Source organism: Asparagus officinalis, chromosome 8, assembly GCF_001876935.1.
Source record: "Asparagus officinalis chromosome 8, Aspof.V1, whole genome shotgun sequence".
Classification (NCBI taxonomy): domain Eukaryota; kingdom Viridiplantae; phylum Streptophyta; class Magnoliopsida; order Asparagales; family Asparagaceae; genus Asparagus; species Asparagus officinalis.
In genome coordinates, this window is record NC_033801.1 from 53,295,096 (window position 1) to 53,314,609 (window position 19,514).

At 37.7% G+C, this 19,514-nt stretch overlaps 1 protein-coding gene across 1 annotated transcript in view; it reads left to right on the forward strand.

The window, feature by feature from the left end:
- Positions 333 to 19,514, forward strand: part of LOC109821252 — a 34,365-nt gene continuing 15,183 nt past the window's right edge. Inside the window, exons 1-9 of the mRNA XM_020387433.1 lie at positions 333 to 525; positions 3,620 to 6,109; positions 6,207 to 6,286; positions 6,737 to 6,804; positions 7,021 to 7,791; positions 7,864 to 8,737; positions 8,899 to 8,947; positions 9,044 to 9,291; positions 15,971 to 16,078. Coding sequence (XP_020243022.1) covers positions 3,944 to 6,109; positions 6,207 to 6,286; positions 6,737 to 6,804; positions 7,021 to 7,791; positions 7,864 to 8,737; positions 8,899 to 8,947; positions 9,044 to 9,291; positions 15,971 to 16,078 — 4,364 coding nt within the window. The 5' untranslated portion in view covers positions 333 to 525; positions 3,620 to 3,943. The remainder of the gene's footprint in view (positions 526 to 3,619; positions 6,110 to 6,206; positions 6,287 to 6,736; positions 6,805 to 7,020; positions 7,792 to 7,863; positions 8,738 to 8,898; positions 8,948 to 9,043; positions 9,292 to 15,970; positions 16,079 to 19,514) is intronic.

The following is a 19,514-nucleotide window of genomic DNA, read 5'->3' on the forward strand; positions in this document are numbered from 1 at the left end:
CACGAGGATTAATTTGTCAAATTCACAAATTTAAACATGAAAAGGGAGCCAACCTATCCAAATATTGGGTAAAATTTCTCTAGCGTACTATTGGACGGTCCAGATCTTATTCTAACAGTACAGAAAATCGAGCGTCGTTTCTTTGTCGTTTTCCCTCCCAAATTTCCGCTGTCCGCGGCCCGTTGCTTACCCAATTAAACTCCCAAGATCAACGGCCTAGATTGCTCGATCGTAGGTACACTGTACCTTTATTGGTTCGGGTCCGAACCAAAACGGTTCCGAAGCAAGGCTTTGGTCCGCCCCGAAGCGGTCCGTCTTCCCCTTTGGGGACTTCGTTGAAAAACTCGCACTCCTTCACTTTATCTTTTTGATCCCTCTGCGAGCTTCATAGCAAATTCCTTCACTCAATCAAACCCTAACCCTAACCCTAAAGAAATTTAGTGAGGAGAAGCCCTGAGCTCGAGTTCTAGTTCCACTGCTGCTCGATTTCAACGCCATTCGGAGGAAGTTGATTTGTTTGACCAAGTAAGTGACCTTCTTTTTTGGAACAGCTCCTTAATTTCCTCTTGATGGATATTTTTGTTTAGGGTTTTAGAAGAAATTTGTTGCAAGTTGGTAAAGATGGTTTTGTTTGTGATTGTTGGAGCCGATTGAACTTTGAGATTGGGGATTTGAGGCATTGGGGTTGGAATTTAGGAAAGCAGAATTGAGGGAAAAATTTGAAATTTTATTTTGTTTTGAGTTAGTGTTGTGAAGTTTGGGTTGGGTTTTGAGGGGTATGTTCTTTGCTGAACTGATGTTCTAGGGTTTTTGTGGATTTTTGTTTTGAGTGAGAGAGAATGTTTGCTAAAACTTTTTTTTTTAAACTTGAGTTTGAAAATTGGCTAAATTTTTTGGCAAAGAGTACATTTTGTTTCCTTGGACTTTGAATTGGTAGATTATCGATTATATCAATTAAATTCGTTGATGTAAATGCTGATACAAAAATTTAGATGTGAATTCTTTAGGGTGGGGATACATAAGAGCACTGTGGTGGTAAAAAATTGGAGATTTGAGCATTTCTTTCTGGGCATGGAATTGGCTCATTTTATGAGCTTAGTTTGGAGGTTGGAAGCTAGTTTGATGATCTGAGTTGTGGTTTTTAGTATGTTTTGGGTTGTTAAATCTGCATAAAAGGCGGGCCTGTTGTCTTTAGTTAGTATTCACATAATAGATGAAAGATCTTGACGCAATTTACTTGACCTTCTTGCATTTCTTTTGGCTTTTGGAAGTGGATGATGATGTTTAGTTGTAAAGTTTCATCGAGGGAACAATATTATCTTTTTGTTGAAGAACAGATAAAGTGTCGTGAAGAGAAATCCTTTTGCGCATGCAGAGTATTTAGTGTTATCAACAATCATATTCTATGTATCTTTACTGCTCCCTCCCCTCATTTTCCCCAGTGCTTAAGGTTATTATAATTTATTTCGTATTTCTATTATTTGCAAGTTTGGTAGAGGTGAGCTAATGTACCATATGTTTCTGGGTCTGCTCCATTAGCTTTGAGCTTGACATTCTTTCTCGTTCTCTCAAGGCTTCATTGTTCGCGGCAAGTTTTACTTTTTTTGTTACTTAGGAGGTAGTGCCCCTAGGAACATCAAACTTCTATGCTCTAATGCATTTGGCCCTTGTAATCTGTAAACCATCTCTCTCTCTCTCTCTCTCTCATATTTAGCTTTGTTTAAAAACAATGAATAAATCTGTTCTGCATCGTCTGATGATGAATGCTGCTTATATTTTCGGCAAAATTTATTGTTAATATGTTATTTAGCCTCACATAGCTTCAGATGTACACCATCACCTCATATACGACCCAATCATGTGCTTCCTTTTGCCCGACGTTACCTGGTTACTTATAATATGGAGCTGTATCTCTGCCTGACACACGTCATACACCTGTATAAATATATGCATATATTTATTCGTACCTGTACTCAATTATACAATGCATTTAAAACACTGCTCAACTTCTTGAATATATATCCTCCACATCCATTTTTGTAACTTGTTGGATAATGGCCGAGTTGACAATGTTCGAGTTCGTTTCATCCTCAAGAGCTATGATTTAAAAGGGTCGTTTACATATATAGCTCACAACTATGATTATAACCCATGAGTTTTAGTCGTGCCCCCTTACCCTACCTTTTTTACAAATTTATTGTCTCTTGTACCCATATCCGTGCAACTTAGCTTTTGCCAAAACTTTCTTATGGATTACCATGCCACTTTTTTAATTGTTCCCTAGCTTCTTGTTTGCTCATTTTGCTGAGGCATGCATGGTTTATGTTCCTATTCTTGCAACTTTTTTTTGATTGGTAAAAAAAACAAAGTCCTTGAAAATAGCACTGATAGTTTGTACATGGTCTACATTTACTTGTTTGGCATAGCAAAATCTCAATCTTTGCCTCAACACAACTTTTGAGTTTTGCTGCAATGACAGGGTCTGTGAGATGGCATCACAACACTCGGTTCGAATCTTTTTGTCCATGAACTTCAAACAGATTTTAAAAGAATTGATACTGTTGCTTGAGTCCTGGTTTCTGCCCATAAAACGGGCTCTCAACCTGTGTGAGCATGTTAGAATATGAACTATAATCCTCGACCCTCACCACAACTTCAGAGTTTTGGTGTAGTGGCATGGTACTTTGACAAACTTGTTAAAGGCCTTAAGATAATATTTTCTCAGGTTAGTTGTGAATAAAAATCTCACTGCTATCTTTTAGTTTTTGTCCTAATTGTCCGGCATCAGAAATTTGGAGGGAGCTGGAACATTGTATCTGTGAGATTGTTGGCCACTTGAATGTTTTTGTGCTTCACAATTGAATCTTTGATGTTATTTGTTTTGATACTCTCATTGCCTTGTACTCAGCACTAATTAATGTGTTAGCTGAGCCTGCATGATATCTATGCATTTGCATGGAATTCTGAGAAACATTTTCTATGCCTTTGGATGAAGTTATTGGGTGGTATGTAATAATGAGATATGGGCTGAGACCTAGCGGCAGAATGGAGAGCTACTGCATTTTGAGTTCCTGTTTAAGGAGCAAAACAAATCCAGTAGTTAGGCTTCTTTCAATTTAACCTTCTTTTATGAGAATGCTTTCATTGTCGCTTGCAAAACCATGTATATGCTGGAAACCCAGTTATGGTATTTAGTACTTTGTCTTTATTGTCTACCTGTTTAGTATTATGGTTTTATAGTTTTTCTTTCCCTCGAGTTTCATTGTGAAGTAAACACTGAAGTAGAAAAGAAGAAGAATCACTTGGAAAACCATGCGTATGCTCTTTAAGGAGCAAAACAAATCCAGTAGTTAGGCTTCTTTCAATTTAGGCATCTTTTATCAGAATGCTTTCATTGTCCCTTTCAAAACCACGCATATGCTGGAAATCCAGTTATGGTATTTAGTACTTTGTCCTTATTGTCTACCTTTTTAGTATTATGGTTTTATAGTTTTTCTTTCCCTAGAGTTTCACTGTGAAGTAAACACTGAAGTAGAAGAGAAGAAGAATCACTTGCTTTGTTGTGCATTTTATTAGTTGGTTAACTGTTTGATTATATTTATTTATTTGATGTTGGCAGACGCTGACAAGGAAATGATGGGCCATTTTCACAATCTCTTATCAGCTTCAACTTGATAAATTCTGAAGCCAGACACACAAATTCAGCTGCTAAATTAAAATTTGAAAGTTAACTGAGTTTGAAGTTTGTTTGCTGGCTACAGATGAGATCCATTATTGCGAGGTCTCTGGGAGATGGATCCCTTCTGTTGGTCAGAGTGTTATGTGGTGAAATTTAACTATTACTGCTATTGAAGGTTCTTGGGCATTCATTTGACCTCAGTGTCACTTCTCAAGGATTTATTGATACCCTTAATGTTATCCCCATGGTATCCATCATCAGTAAATGAAGAAGCAACAATCTGGAATATCACCTTACCCAGGATATCATCCTAGTTCTAAGGAAATGCAGTTGTGGCAACAACACTTGATGTATAAACAGCTACAACAGCTTCAGAGGCGGCAACAGCTTCAGCAACTAGATCAGGAAGCAAGGCCACAGAATTTGCTTAGCCAACCTGCTGCAAGACAAGCAGCTGCGGATCAATTACCGTCTCTTTTGAACGGCATGCCCATAAATGACACATCTAGGCAAATGTTGCAAAGTGATATCATAAATGGTGAATCAAAGATACCAATTAGCTCTCAGATGTTTACTGCTAATTCCATGAACTGGGCACAAAGCAGAGGCTCCCCTGGTATGCATGTGTCTACTGGGCTTATGTTAACAAATGATTGTAGTCAAGCAATGCACTCAACAGGGTTTGGTACTCAACAACATGACCAGTCTTTCTATGGAACTCCTGTTTCCAGCAGCAGAGGCTTGTTGAACCAATATCCTCAGTTCCAAGGGACGCCAAATAGTTTTATGGATGCAATGACTAAGGCAGTTGGAAAGCAGTTAGAACAGGCACCAACGCATTCTGGTCCATCAAATTATTTTCAAAAGGTTCAGTGTGGTCCGGAGCGTGCTATCTCGCAGGATAGTCTATCAGTTGCCGCACAAGGCTTCCAAGGTAAAAGTTTATTTGTGAATGCTCCACTGCAGGGTGTAAGTGCTGGTATAACGGCAGGAAACTTCCAGCAAGTCAACCATCCACAGCAAAGTATTCAGGTGCAAGTATTTCAGGATGGACAGGAGCAAGCTCGCTGGTCAAGCAACTTAGAGGAAAAAGGAACAACACAAGTTGGGCCTTCTCGTGGTGTAACTAGTCTAGATCCTACAGAAGAGAAGATCTTGTTTGGTACGGATGATGATGGCAACTGGAGCTCTTGTTTCGGTAATGATATGGACACAGGATATTATCTGCATGCAGATCCTTTCGAGACCAATGATCAACAAGGTGCTTTTCCGTCTCTCCAAAGTGGAAGTTGGAGTGCTCTTATGCAGGAGGCGGTACAAGTTTCCAGCAGCGAAAAAGGATTTCGGGAAGAGTGGAGCGGCCTGAGCTTCCAGAAGACAGAACCATTAACAGGGAACTTTTCTTCTATCCATAATGACAATGCAAAGCATCAAGTTCCTTGGGTAAATAAGAGCTCTCAATGTTCGCCCCCTTTAAGCTTGAGACCTTCCGATTCACTCAGCAATACAAATATAGGCTCACCTTTCCCTCCTGGTACCAATTTTTTGCATTCGATGAGAAGTGCATGTGAAGAGAATCAAAGAGTACAAACTAATGCTTCCCATGAGTCCTATCAGCACTTATCTAAGGATGATCAGAGCATGCAATTTGATCAGGGTGACGAGCGGAAAATTCTTGATAGTGGAATTCAAGCACAGATCAAATCAAATAATGTTCCTCCTGGTGTTTGGTTCAAGCACATACAGAAGCAGTCTATTAAAACTGCAGATTCGTCAAGCATGGAGTTCAATCTGCAGAACAATCAGGGTACCCGGATTCAACAAGATCATAGGTCCGTATCTACCAATAATGGGCAACCTGATCCTAGCTCAACTGGCTGGAATAAATCTCTGATGGCTCATGGAGGGCACTTTTCTAGTGGAATTGGACCAGTAAAATCTGATATTGGCAGTTCCCACATCCAATCTGTAGCACTTTCTACATTAAACTTTGATGGTGCTGTGAATTCAAGTAATTTATGTGCAAACGAGGAAATGAATCAACATCCAAATAGTTCTCAGAATGTTCTTGGGAAGCGCGTTGCTTGTAATTCCTTTGTGAGGTCCAGAGGTGAAAATTTGGTAGAAAACAAGCAACAACCAATTAAGGGGCAACAAGTTCGAGACACATCTGCGAATAGTGCTGAGGCCTCTATGAGTGACAGTCAGACATCCTCAGGTATGTCTGGCTGGAAATCTGTAGGTTCTCGTAGGTTTCAATCCCATTCGACAGAGAATTTTAGCATGAGTGTTGAACCTTCTGAGTCTCCAAAAGACAAGGTATACTCTCAGAATATGCCCAAGTCTGTTATCCAACAATTAAATAATCAGGGGCAAGGACATGTAGAAAACTCTCACTATGCTGCTCATGACGCGTCGAGTATGAGAAAGGTAAATGTTTCGTAGTTCTTTTGAATTTAATTGGATTTTATCTAGTTCATGTCTTGCTTTTATGTGGTTTGAAGTTCTCAATATATATATTTTACAGGGGCAGTCAACTGACTTACAGAGAAGCATTAACAGCCCAGAAGAATCACAATATAGAAGCACAATGCCTAGGCAGACCAGGTGAATTACAGTTTAAGCTACATGACAATGCTATTACTTCCTTGGAATTCTATAAAAAAAAATCCTTCTGGTGCTCACAATGTCCCAATTCTGAAGCGACACTATTGGTTTCAAGCAAAATTTTATTCCTAGAATATTTTTCATATTCTTCTTCACAAACAATCACTGCAAGGACAAAATGATTATTATCATTCATGGCTTTAAAAGGATCTTGTGCTTACATGTGTGTAGGTGAATATGCTTGTGTTTTATGTTATCAGCTGCTAAGTTGGCCACTGAGTGTGCATTAGCTGCTTTAGGTTATCTACTATGTATGACATGTTTATATCCACCTTTTATTTATTGACAACCATCACTGCCATGTAAATTACTGGAAGATCTACGTATTTCTGCATCTCATTCTTCATTTCATTATCTTTATAAAGTCTGAATCATTCTGATTATTTGCAGCAAAAACATGCTCGAGCTTCTTCAAAAGGCAGATGATTCAAGGGATAGCAGCGCTGTTGCTAGCTTTGGTAAGTGTGATCTTTTCAATATAGTACATGATAAACATGAAACAGAATCTCCTGACGGATCTGTCTCACATCATCGCCTTCATCAATGTTCACCCTTTCGATGCTTTGGCTTACATTTGGCTTCGCCATCTCAGCAAAAAATTCCAAACTATGTTGTCTTGCATTCTTAGACACATTATTTTGATTCTAATAGAATACAATTTGACTATGTGGCAGGAGATAATGATCATATCCAGTCAGCTTCTACTGGTTCAGATCATTCTCAACATGCTCATGAAGCATCTCAAAAAGATAGTTTTGGTGGTAGATCCGACTTTTCTGGACAGAACTGCAAGGAAATGACACAGTTAGCTTCCCAGGGCAACTCAGCAGCAGTTTCTACTTCCAATCTTTCTCATATGGGACGTCAGCTACAACTTCAGCAGCAGAAACAGTTTCTGCAACAACAACATATATATAGTTTATCTGGACGCGAGTTGTTGAATCAATCCGTAAATCCTCCTCCTGGAAGCGCAGCTGATATTGAGGAGCACATCAGACTAGCTTCTCTTCTTAGACGTGCACAATTCTCTCATGATGCAGCTTTGTCTAGTCAGCCTGCTCAAACGACATTGAGGACGATGGCTGGGAGAATCTCACCTTTCAGGCTTGATTCACCAACTGATGCTAATGTACCTGGTTCTCAGTTCAATTTTTCTGGTATCGATCCTCTCCATGCAGCAAATGGGGTGTTGAATCATCTTAGAAGTTCTTCCCAGCATCCCACTGTGGAAACTGGTCAAGCTGCACAAGCTTGTGGTAGATCGGGCATGTCCCTACAAAGTGGCTTCTCAACTATGTTGCAGAATGCATGGACAAATACATTAGCTCAACAAGTTATGTCTGGTGCCCAACACCAACAACTGAACTCCACTGCATCTCAGCCTATTACGTCAACCAGCAGTAGAGATAAAAGTTTGAAGTCTATGCAGATGGATGATGACCGAGGTAATACAGGAGTAAGTGTTTCATCTGAGATTGGTACATGTTGTAACAATTTCCAAAAATATATTGATGCAGATAAAAAACAAGTAGAGGAGAATACCTTGCTAGGAACGGATTCTGAGAGAGGCAGGGCTTTGGAAGAGAAAGAAGAGCAAACCAATCATGCTGCTGGAAACACTGAAGTTGGGGTTCATGGACAAGTTCTACCATCAAATGCTCAACAGACAAATTATTCCTTACTGCAGCAAATGCAAGCCATGAAAGGTGCCGATTCTGAAGCAAACAGAAGAAATGGAAAGAGGCTTAAAGGAGAATTTGGTCCTGATAGTTCACAGACAGAGTGCTGGGCAGGTCAGGGGTATAATTGTGGTCAAAGTGGACTTTCTAGAGTTCCTCTAGCTGGTGAACTGGGTGCATCTTCTCAAAGTTCTTTCCACTCAGATATCAATATGTTGAGCTTTTCTTCGAGGGAAAATGAAGATAAAGCTGCTGAGAAAACTTCTCAACTACTTGCTACCGAAGGCTTGTACCAAAATATGTGTCTCCCTGGACAGCCTCTTACTCCCATTTCTAATTTTGCTGGGCAGAATGAACATCCTCGGCTAACTCCTCAGATGGCTCGCTCCTGGTTGGAACAGTACAGAAAATATAAGAATGGCCAGGTTGTTGCAATGCATACTGACCAGAAGAGCGCACAAGCTGCCAGTCAGCAGTTTTTCCCTTCAGAACTTTCTGCAAGGATTGATAACTCAACTTTCATGGATGGAAGGATTGAAACGGGCCAGTTTGGTACTGCAAGTCAAAGTACATCACCCAGCAACAGAGTGGTAAATGAATCATTTCACCCATTGCCAACAGAGAAGTCAAGAAAACGTAAATCTGAAACATCACAGCTTCTACCGTGGCAGCAGGTGGTTTCACTTGGTGTCCAAAGGCTACGAAGTATCAGGTGGTGCTTTCTATAGCAACTTTGATTTGTTGCTAATGTCTTTTATGTTCTAAAGAAAAAAATAGCAGTCACTGTCTTTCAGTTTTGATGCACCTGTCTTGTATTAGATACGATTAAACTTGAGTTTGATTTCTAAGAAAACTTTTCTGTATCATATACAGCATGGCAGATCGTGATTGGGCCCAGGTTGCAGACAGGTTAACAGAGAAGGTGTGCACAGTCTTGACTTCTTTACTTGGTTACCCTACATGCATGTTTGCTTTATGACTGTCACTGATGTCTCATTATCCTAATCTCTCATTGTAGGTGGAGGCTCCAACTAAACTGATAGAAGATGGCTCCTTAATGCCCCAAGCAAGAAGAAGGCTGATTCTGACAACTCAGCTGATGCAGCAGTTACTTCCAACCATACCATCTCCAGTTCTTGCTGCAAAAGTGACTTCAGTTTATGAAAGTGTGACATACTTTCTAGCTAAATCAGCTCTAGGAGAGGCATGTGGCCTGATCTCTTTTTCAGAAGGTTATTCTGGTGAATATTTAGAAAATGAAAACAGGTAAAACTAAATACAGACATCATAAGTCACTATCTCGCACAATCCTGTGGACATATGCTGATTTGTGCTTAATAGCACAAAAGTACCTCATAGTTTGCATACCTTTTCAATTACATACCCTATCTTTTTTTCTTAACAATTAAAAGACCTTATTGTTTCCTAACTTCAAATCATGCTAACAATGTTTATTTTTTTTTTCTTCGAATGGACAAAAGTACCATCCTTCAATCAAAACCCCTCCCAACATTAAACATTCATCTTTCATCAGACATTTTTACTGCCAAAATTTACCAGTTCGTTCCTCCCAAATGGAAAAGATTAATCCTAGAATTCGTAATCAGGTTCTTTCGATTGGCTGGAGCAGCTAATAACCCCCTTCCTGCAGCCAGAAATTGACAATAGGGAGTGGGTTAAGCTTCAATTTTGCCCCTTTTGCAGGTAACCCCTAGGACCAGCAGGAAAATGCACGAACTTATGCACACACTTTTAATGAAGCTTCAGCTCTGAAATCTTCTTCTACACAAGCTCCAACTCATGCTTCATGTTCAAAATCTGCTCTGAAACAACTCATCTTATGCTTTAGCTTCAAAATCAACTCTTTACACATGTTCCATGTGATGCTTCAGCTCCAAAATCGTTGTATAAGAGAATATAGACATGAGTTTTAAGGGTATGGAAAGACAAAGGGGGGAGAGTATGAAAGGCGTTGTGATTGGCTACCAGTTGTTGCAGATAGCAAACGATTGCAATAGTTAATGAAAGCAACAACAGCAGCAGTAAGTAGACATCATCAAGAGGCAGAAAAAAGTGCAGCAGCAGCAGCAGTCGGACTGGCCGTATACCAACCGAAAGTTTTGGGTGGTCCGACCACCTTGTCGGACTGTTCGAGCGGATTTTTTCTGCATAGTTAGAATTCTATTCTGACTGGAATTCTTTGTATTTCTTGGGACCCAAGACTTCCACCCTACATAAATGGGTATCCATTTAGGTCTAGCATTTGAGAGAGGAGAGTTGAGGAAATGAGTTTATAATGAAGAGATTAAAGGCCAAGCCTTCAAGATCAAGAAGATAAACAAAAAGAAGAAATGTAGATTACTTTTTGGATTTACAGGATGAAAGTTATGTTCTGGAGAGGATTTACAAGAAGTCAGATGAACTATTCTTGTTAGAGATTATTGAGAGGAAGGCGTTATTGTATCTTCTTCAAATTAGTAAAGTATCTTCCCCCCTTCCATAGACGTAAGCATATTGCTAAACCACGTAAACCTTCTTGTATTTTCTGTGGTGGTTGTTAGTTTTGATTATTTCGCCATAAGGTTTAGGATTTCGTAAAAACCCTAAAAGTTAAACTCTTTGTTCGGGATCTAAAGCCCACTAAATTCCTTACTTATTAAAGTCGATGGTTATTTGGATCCGGGATTCTCTGGGGCAAATCATAGGCGAATTGTTCGAGGAAAAGTTATGGTTTTAATTAACGACGAACAAGACAACAAGGTTTAGAGTTTGGGAGGTTCTCATTATTGCGTTTGGATGATCATGCAGGAGATTTTACAGAAGCATCAAATGATGCTAGCGACATAGGTGAATGGTGTAGTCACTGTTTTAAAAAACCTCCGCCTAGTCCGCTTAAGCGTACGTCTAGGCCTAGGCAGTACCAAGGCCGCCTAACTAGCGCCTAGCGCCTAGACGGTATTTAGGCTACCCACCTAGATTTTACGAGCGTTTAGGGAAGTATTGTCTGCTTACGTGGATTGCACCCTGTAGGCCTTGATTGTGATTTTATGTGTCGTAGCCTACACGTCCTCCAAACTCGATGAACCTATAAGTTAACAGTAATTTGAGTTTATTGTTAACTTAAACTTAACAGTAACTTATAAGTTAACAGTAATTTGAGTTGAGAATGAGTTTTTCACTGTTGAGATAAACTTATAATTTGAGTTGAGAAGTATAAACATACAAAGAGCTATTATAATTGATAAACCAAGCAATTTAGTTAACAGTGTTGATATTTTAGTATTTATGCATCTTTGATTGGGTATATATATTTATCTTCAAGTATCACAATTAGAAAAATAAAAAAGAAAAAAAACGCCCAGAAACCGCTTAGGTGTCCGCCTAGGCGACTAAGCGCTGGGCGCCAAGTCCGACGCCTAGAAGCGCCCAGCGTTTAATGTAACATTGGGTGTAGTGGAGATTTGCAAAAGGGGTTTACAAGAGAAAGTAGAATAAAGGTGGATCTGGCAGAGGATCGGTTTATGAGTGGAGGCAGAGACGCATAGGATCCTTTTAGACGACTAATAATAGCGATGGACTTGGTCTCACATTTATCTCAAGAAAACAATGATAGGAGGATTGTTGACGGAGATCACTGGCAAAACAATATACAATGTGTGAGGTGCGCGATGTACATCAAGTAGTGAAGAAGGCTAGCTTGAGACAATGAAGACGATGCTTGGCGTTTTACAATCAACGACTGTCAAGATGCGTGTAGGCGCGGTAGATGCCAGAGGAGGTAACCCAACGATTGCGGGGTGGAGAGAACGATGTGGTTAGGGTGTTGAACAGGCAACAGATAGCATTGTGAAGTGCTGAAGGAAGTCACGTGAAAAATTTCATGTGGAACATGTGAGGTTCAAGGCGCTTGACACGTGTGGAAGGTGATTTGGAATTTATCGATCTTTTAAATTTCAGATCAAACAATCTAGGTTGATTGTCAGCAAATCAAAGAATCAGAAGCGGAGCTCTTCAATGGAGTTGTTTTTTTAGTTTTTTTTATAGATTTCTTAGGTTTTTCAGGTGCTTGAAAAGCAATGATTGGTCTAGTTTCTAAGACTGTTTTCAGATTGGTTACAAGATAGCCCTCATTTTGACTGTTACAGATGGAACTAATCTTCAGCAGATTTGAATGGAAGATAAGTGGTTGGCGTCATTGTCAGAGCAAATTCTTAGAAAATAAAAGCAATACACGATCTTGTCAGAGGATCATAAAAGGCATTCAGGTATTTAGGATTGCGAGTGGTATACGACATTTAGCGAACATCGTGAAAGGCATCCAAGTACCCACTCAGTGGAGAAAGGCATGTGGTATCAGTTAGAGATCATGATAGTACGCGATTTCAGGTGGAGGTCATTACTGATATTCCATACTCGTGGTTTTGAGGAAAGTACACAGTTTCATGTAGTGGTTGTGAAGGTATTTAAGCACTCAATAGTTTTGAGGAAGGTACACGGCATAAGGTGGATATATTAAAGCGGAGAAGAGAAGAGATACAATTCGAGTCAAGGTAGAAATTATTAGGATTGGCTATGGATTGTAGTAGCTAGCAAAAGGCGGTAGCAACAACTATTGAGAGTGGCGACAATAGCAGCAAACAGACAACAACAAGAGGGAGAAAAAAGTAGCAATAGCAGTCGGGCCTGTTGGTATACAGACAGAAAGTTTTTGGTAGTTTGATTGCCCGATCAGACCGTTAGGATGATTTTTTTGCATAGTTAGGATTATATTCTGACTGTGATTCTTTGAATTTCTTAGAGCCCAAGACTTCTACCCTATATAAAGGGGTATCATCTCGCATCTAGGGTCTGAGAGAGTTGAGGAAAGGAGGCTATAAGAAAGAGATCAAAGGTTAAGCCATCATGGTTAAGAAGAACAAAAAGAGATTACTTTTGTAAGGATTTACAAGAGAAAAACTATATTTTGTGAGGATTTTCAACAAGCCGGATGGACTACTCTTCTAAGTGATCATTAAGAGGAAAGTGTTATTGTATCTTTTTCTTCTAGTTAATAAAGATATTTCCTCCGTGGAAGTAGGCGTAGTCCCAAAATATGTAAATCTTGTGTTCTCTGTGGTTGTTTGTTTTGATTATTTCACCATAAGGTTAAGGTTTATGCAAAACCCTAAAAGTTAAATTTTTTATTTGGGATATAAAACCAAATAGATTCTTTATGAAAGAGAGAAATGAGAGTATACGGGGATAGATTTGGGTGTTTTTGTTATTTCAACAAACGTTAGGGGTAATCTCAACTAGTTTTTGTCGTGTATGACTTGTGGGAGAATCTATTGGTAATATTCTGATGTCATAGTAAAGGGAGTAACATTGCCAGTGTTTTAAATATCGGCCGCCATGTCGGACATGGCGGCCGATATTGCGGATTCGGAGCCTAGCCGCCACGAATATGTTGTGAATTATAATGCGTATGGCGTTTTTGAGTCATGCGGGACATGTCGGAAAATAGCGGATATATCGGGCCGACATTCGGCATCAAATATCGGCCAAAATTCAGAAATACGTTTTCACTTGACATGTTTGAAATCATAATGATTTGCAATTCTTTCACCTTCTATTATGTAAAAGTTTCACATTTGTTTCCCACTCCACTACCATATGGGTGCTTGTGTAGGTTTTAATACTATGTTATTGCATGTGTTTTCTTTATAATGGAGGCAATAAGAACACTATGATATTTATTCTGTATTAGCTCCACATATACTTCGCGTTTTACTAGTTTTTGTTTGGAAGAAATGACAGATATATAATAAATAATCCTGCCAATGTTAGTCGGATTGCAGCTTAAGTAGTTTAGAAATAGGCCAATACGAGTTTTAATTTTCAATTTCAGTAGCAACTTTCTTTTGTTGCCTACTAGCTATAATGCACTCGGCTTTTGTATGTGACATTTTTTTTTGTAATCTTTTCTTGAGTGCTAAAATTATGAAGTGACTTTTATAAAAACATTTAAATTCTTAAATTGAACAATTATAAATCTTAACCCCTCACATTAATAAATAAGTTGTGTATAACAGAATCTGTATTAGTAATTTTTATATTCTGGATAATTATCTATACTTTAATAAGAATTGCTCTAAACATATGCCAGTTAAGCTGTTCTGAGTGTCTATTTGGTTTCTAGCAAAAGCAAAAACTTGCGTGGTTGCTTGTGCACTCGAACGGACCCTCCTCATATGTACTTTTTCATTATGTTTAGACAATATAATTATCAAATATCCAAGTATGCTTGGAAATTCCCCTTTTTATGATATTATATCAACCTATCGATATGCAATCCGATTATTTTTTCATGTCTCCCCGCCATATTCCCCGATTTCCGCTATCCGACATGAATTTTGGCCGAGCGACATGAACCCGACTTCCGATATTTAAAACCTTGAACATTGCTAATTTGAAAAACAATATTTTCAAAAAAACCTGAAAGCACCATCAAGCCTCAACCTATTTGCAAATCCTCTTAGTTACAAGTCATCCCTCACATCTAGGAATCATATGAAGAAGACGGAAGTGAAATAAGAAGTCAGAAACTCTAAATATGCAAATAAATAAACATCACCAAGTTTCAGGTTTCAACGTCAACACTGAGCTCATAATCCATGTGGCCAAACAATACATTCGCAGTTGACTGAGTCAAGCCTGATGTGGCGTCGACTCTTCTCAAGCCAGCATTGACACTGCTCCTGGCAAATTTGAGTTTTTGGCGAAACTTAATGATTTTGATCACTTCAAATCTCACTCCTTTTCCATTCTAGGGATTATCCACTGTTTAGAATAATAGAAATCATTTGCAGTTAGTTAAAATCAAGGCATCAAGAATCCATCGAGAATAACCACTATTTCTGTATTATCTAAAAGCATAAACTTTTAGTAAGGATATCTAGATCCAAGCAAACTCACGAATTGAAACATGCAACAAACATAACAACTGATCAAAAACATGCCCTAGTGAAATGATCTAAGCAAGGGAATGAAGAGATGCTTGCCTTGTAAGATATCGGTTGAAATCCTAGCTTCTCCTTGCATCCTCAAGCAAGATTGCACCTTGGATCTAAGATGAAATGATCCCATATGTGAGCTTTGATCTGAGATTGAGTTGAGGGAAAGTGGAGTATGAAAACTTATCTTAGGAAGGGCATCGAAGGCTTGATCGAATATTGGGGATCTCCCTTTACTTCTATCTTCGTCTCCTCCACTGCAGTTCACCATGGCTGCAAGCTTCACTCTCTAGTTCGCTCTCTCACTAAAGATCAATACCTAAAAATGAGGTTAGGGTTTTAGAAGAGAACCCCTCTTCTATTTATAGGCTAGCTTTCATATCTCTAATTTCCTAATATTTAGAGCAATGTTCCTCAAGTCTAATCTCTCACTTAACTCCTATTTAATATCTCAACAGCCTTTGGGTTGACTTTGTTGACATCTTAACTCGAATCTAAACTCATGGTGAAGATTAGGTGGGACCGAAATATGGGGTAGTTGGTTTCATGACTTTTGGTCAACTAGGTTGATGGTATCAAAATTCGTATAAAAATTGGCTACGATGTTGGTGGGCGTTATAGAAGTAGCAGAAAAAATAATTAAATTTGTATTCCAATGCATAAAGTCACAACATGAAAAATGGAAGAGAAATACAGGATAAAAAATAGTTTTTCGGTTTTCAAGTCCTAGCTTATAACTGTATGTAATCTGTTTAATATAAAATTTTGAAATTATATACATAAATTTAATACACACATATGAGTCCTTATGATAATGAAAATAGACATCACTACAGAGGTCTTGCAGTCGTTTCTTTGACTTCATGTGTGTAATGAGGATGCAGTCAATATGCAAGAGCTTGTTATATTTATGTTGTTTAAATCACTTAGTTTTCATTATTTGACTAATACAGGAGATCTGAGAATTGCAAAACTTCGGAGAAGGCTAGTGAATTTTTTTTCTTAAAAGTCATGGAAGATTTAATTCGAAGATCTAGAAAACTGGAGACTGAGTTTTCAAGGTATGGCTTCAACCAATTCTTTCAGATAATTGATTTATTATTTATTGTTATAAATGTTCTTAATGGCTTCTTTAGTGATATGAATTTGTTTCTCGTTATATGATTCTGCTTTGACTATTTTCTTCAAGTAAGTGTGAACTTACTTTTGTTTCTAATGTTATATCTTTATCACTACAAACGGTTTTGAATCAGAGAATATCTGAAAAAAGTTAGCATGATCTAATTAGCCTTCTAGTTGTCACTTCTGACATCAATTTGACTTTGCTTTAAACTTCAGTTGGTCAGCCTTCAATTTTGAATCGGAGAATATCTGGAAAAAGTTAGTATGATCTAATTAGCCTTCTACTTTTGTCACTTCTGACATCAGTTTATTTTTGCTTTGAATTTCAGTTGGTCAGCTTTCAATATAATATTTTTGTTTCGTTTGTTCAAAATGTATTGCAGTTTTATTTCCTTCTACATAATCTAGCATCAGCAATGTTGTTTCTTCTACATTGCTATGTCTATATTAAGGATTAACATCAGTTTTCTTCATCTTTAGTACTTGCATAAAGAGATAAAGATGTATTTTCTCTTGCTTTAAATATTATTCAATGTTACCGAGATTATTCTTCTCTGACTACTGCAAAATCAGGATAAGAAACTAAAAGTAATCTGCTTGGTACTTGGAAGCCAGAATCACATCCTAAGCATGTGAGCCCCTCAACGCTCCTGTTCGTAACAAGGAAGCACTATCTTGGGCTTTAAAATCAGGAAAAGATAACACAGATTGAAAATTCGTATAATGGCATATTCATTGTTTATATGGGATTGACTGGTGTCTTGGTCTTTAAAGTCTGAAAATGTAAAATAGAAATGAACGATTAGTATATAAGTGAAAAAATATTAGCAGAAATAAAGTTCGTTTTTGAGATAAAGAAATGTACACAAATTTAGGGCATGTAGTAAATAGTTAAAACTTTTTATGAAGGATTATATAGCATGAAATATTTTTCCAATTCAATTCCTAAATGTTGTTAGACTTATTTAGCACAAATATGCTATAACATGGCTATAAAACAATAAATTCTTTATTGGTCAAATGTTGGGCACTTATGAAAACTGATTAAGCTTTTAGAAGAAAAAAAATATCCCTGAATCTTCAATAATTCAGAAATCTGGTATAGTGATGCGGATTTTCAAATGGTAGTAAACCATGCAGGTTTGACTTAGTGGGATGCACATTAAAGGAGAAAGAAAACACTGCAAAAACTTGGTTCTTTTCCCACAAAAAGAGCAAGAAACTTGGAGGTAATGTTAGGACATAAATATATAATCCCTTAACCATCTGTCACCATAACTTCGGAGTTAGTTTTGATGCCATGGTGCGCACATTACAAGTCCAGAGTAGCATAGATTTCACATCTGCATACATTGTTTAATTTTTCAATTTAGTTTAACAAGACCGTCATTTTTGTGTCAAACTTAGTTTCTAGGTTATTTATTATTTGCAAGTGAAGATCATTAATTTTGAATATAAAAATAAAAATCAGAAGAAACACAGCAATTTGGACTTCAGAATATTAGATGCAAAAAAATCAATGTTTGGTAATGAATTGTTTATTATTTCTGATAACCTATTATGTTAGATGTTTTAAATACAAATAGTTCTTTAAGCTCCTCGATATTCGTTCTGTTTTAGAATAATTGCTATTAGTGGAAATGTCCATTAACCCACGTACATTTTTGAAAACAACTAGATAATTGTTTATCTGCTGCTAGATTCCTTTGATTAACGGACATAAGCACAAGTTTCATGCTTTGAAATGGACATGGGTATCAGACATGACTAGTTTCCTAATCCAGGCACAAGTACATGAGTATATATTTATAATTTCGTTTGAGTAGATGTATTGATTCATGTAAATGTATGTTGTTGCTATTCATATATACCTAAATAATATATACAATAATATGTATGAGAGCTGAATTCTAGAAGGGCATTACTTTATAAAATAACTAGTTGGACACTTGGAAGAAAGCATACTTCAAGGTTGTTTCCACATTTATTGTTTGCCATGTGTGTTACACCAACACTTGGGTACGACTTCTCAACTTTATTAAACACATAGAAGGCATGTTGGGGTTTTAAAAAACACCAAGGAACTTTGTGTCCCTTTTTTCATAAGCAATGGTTGGATATTTAGACCTTTGCAAGAGAGGCATTAAGGGCTTGCATTATACTGGATATTGGGTTCTTCTTTTGGATTTCTTTTGATTTAATTCTTGAGAAGCTACGGCTGTTGTCTTTCTTGTTGCTTTTATTAAGACTTGTTTGAATATATGCACAAATTTAGACCAAACATACATGAATGCCTTGTGATCGTAGCCCATATCCTAGTTTTAAGGATTTGTTATGTTACTGCTCATGTCTATACATGTCCCTTTTTTGTGTCCATTATTTCTACTTCAGCAACATTGGGTGAGCTTGAACTGAATTCGGCAACATTGGATGAGTTTGAACTGAAACCCCTCTCTCGTTACGTTGGTAAGAGACTTTTTAGCTGAGGGAGGGATAATTATTTATAATATGCATAGAGGGATAATTATTTATAAAAAGGGCCGAAAAGAGCCAGTAACGTACAATTAACTAGCTTTTAATGTGTGGAACTAAAACAAAATTTGACTTTCCTAATATACTAATAACTCTAATATCTCCCATCAAGTTGTATATCACTCATGCACAACTTTAAAGAGACAAATTTTCCTTTTAAATAGCATCAATTCTGAATCTTGGTAGAAGTCCAAAATAGACCCAAAATAGGAAAACTACCTGATTTGGTCTAACTAAATGGTTAGATTGGCTGGTGTACTGGCAGAGAATTCTACAGGTCGGACTAGTCGGTCTCGTCGTCGCCGCTTGACGTTTGGCCTAGTTTTGCTTCCCTCTTTGATTTCAACTCTTCCATTGTCTTCTAGGGATGAAATACAAGCCTATTTCCTAACAACACTACCCTGCTAGGCTATAAGCAACATCGGTTGAATTTTACTATGTTTGTGCAATTTGTTCGCAATAGCGGTAAATAGTGCAAAATAACACTTAATAGCACTGAAGGCATGGACGTGGGCTGCGGTGTTTTGAGCTTGTGAACTGGTCATCGGGTTCAAGGGCTGGCTGAGTTTGATCGGACCGTCACGGGTCAGAATGGGTCGAGCCTGCTTCTCTGATTCAGGGTCTAAAACCAGATCTAACTTGGCCCACCACCCGCCTAGGGGCGGACATGGTTAGAACCGACCAATTGGTCATGGGTCGCCTCGTGGATTTTTCTTTTTTAATTTTTTTCAAGTTTTTCTATTTAAAATATATTAAACTTGTATTTATATTTATAAAATTATATTTAATTTATTTATTTCCTATTTCAAACTCTTTATTTAAAATGATATATATATATATATA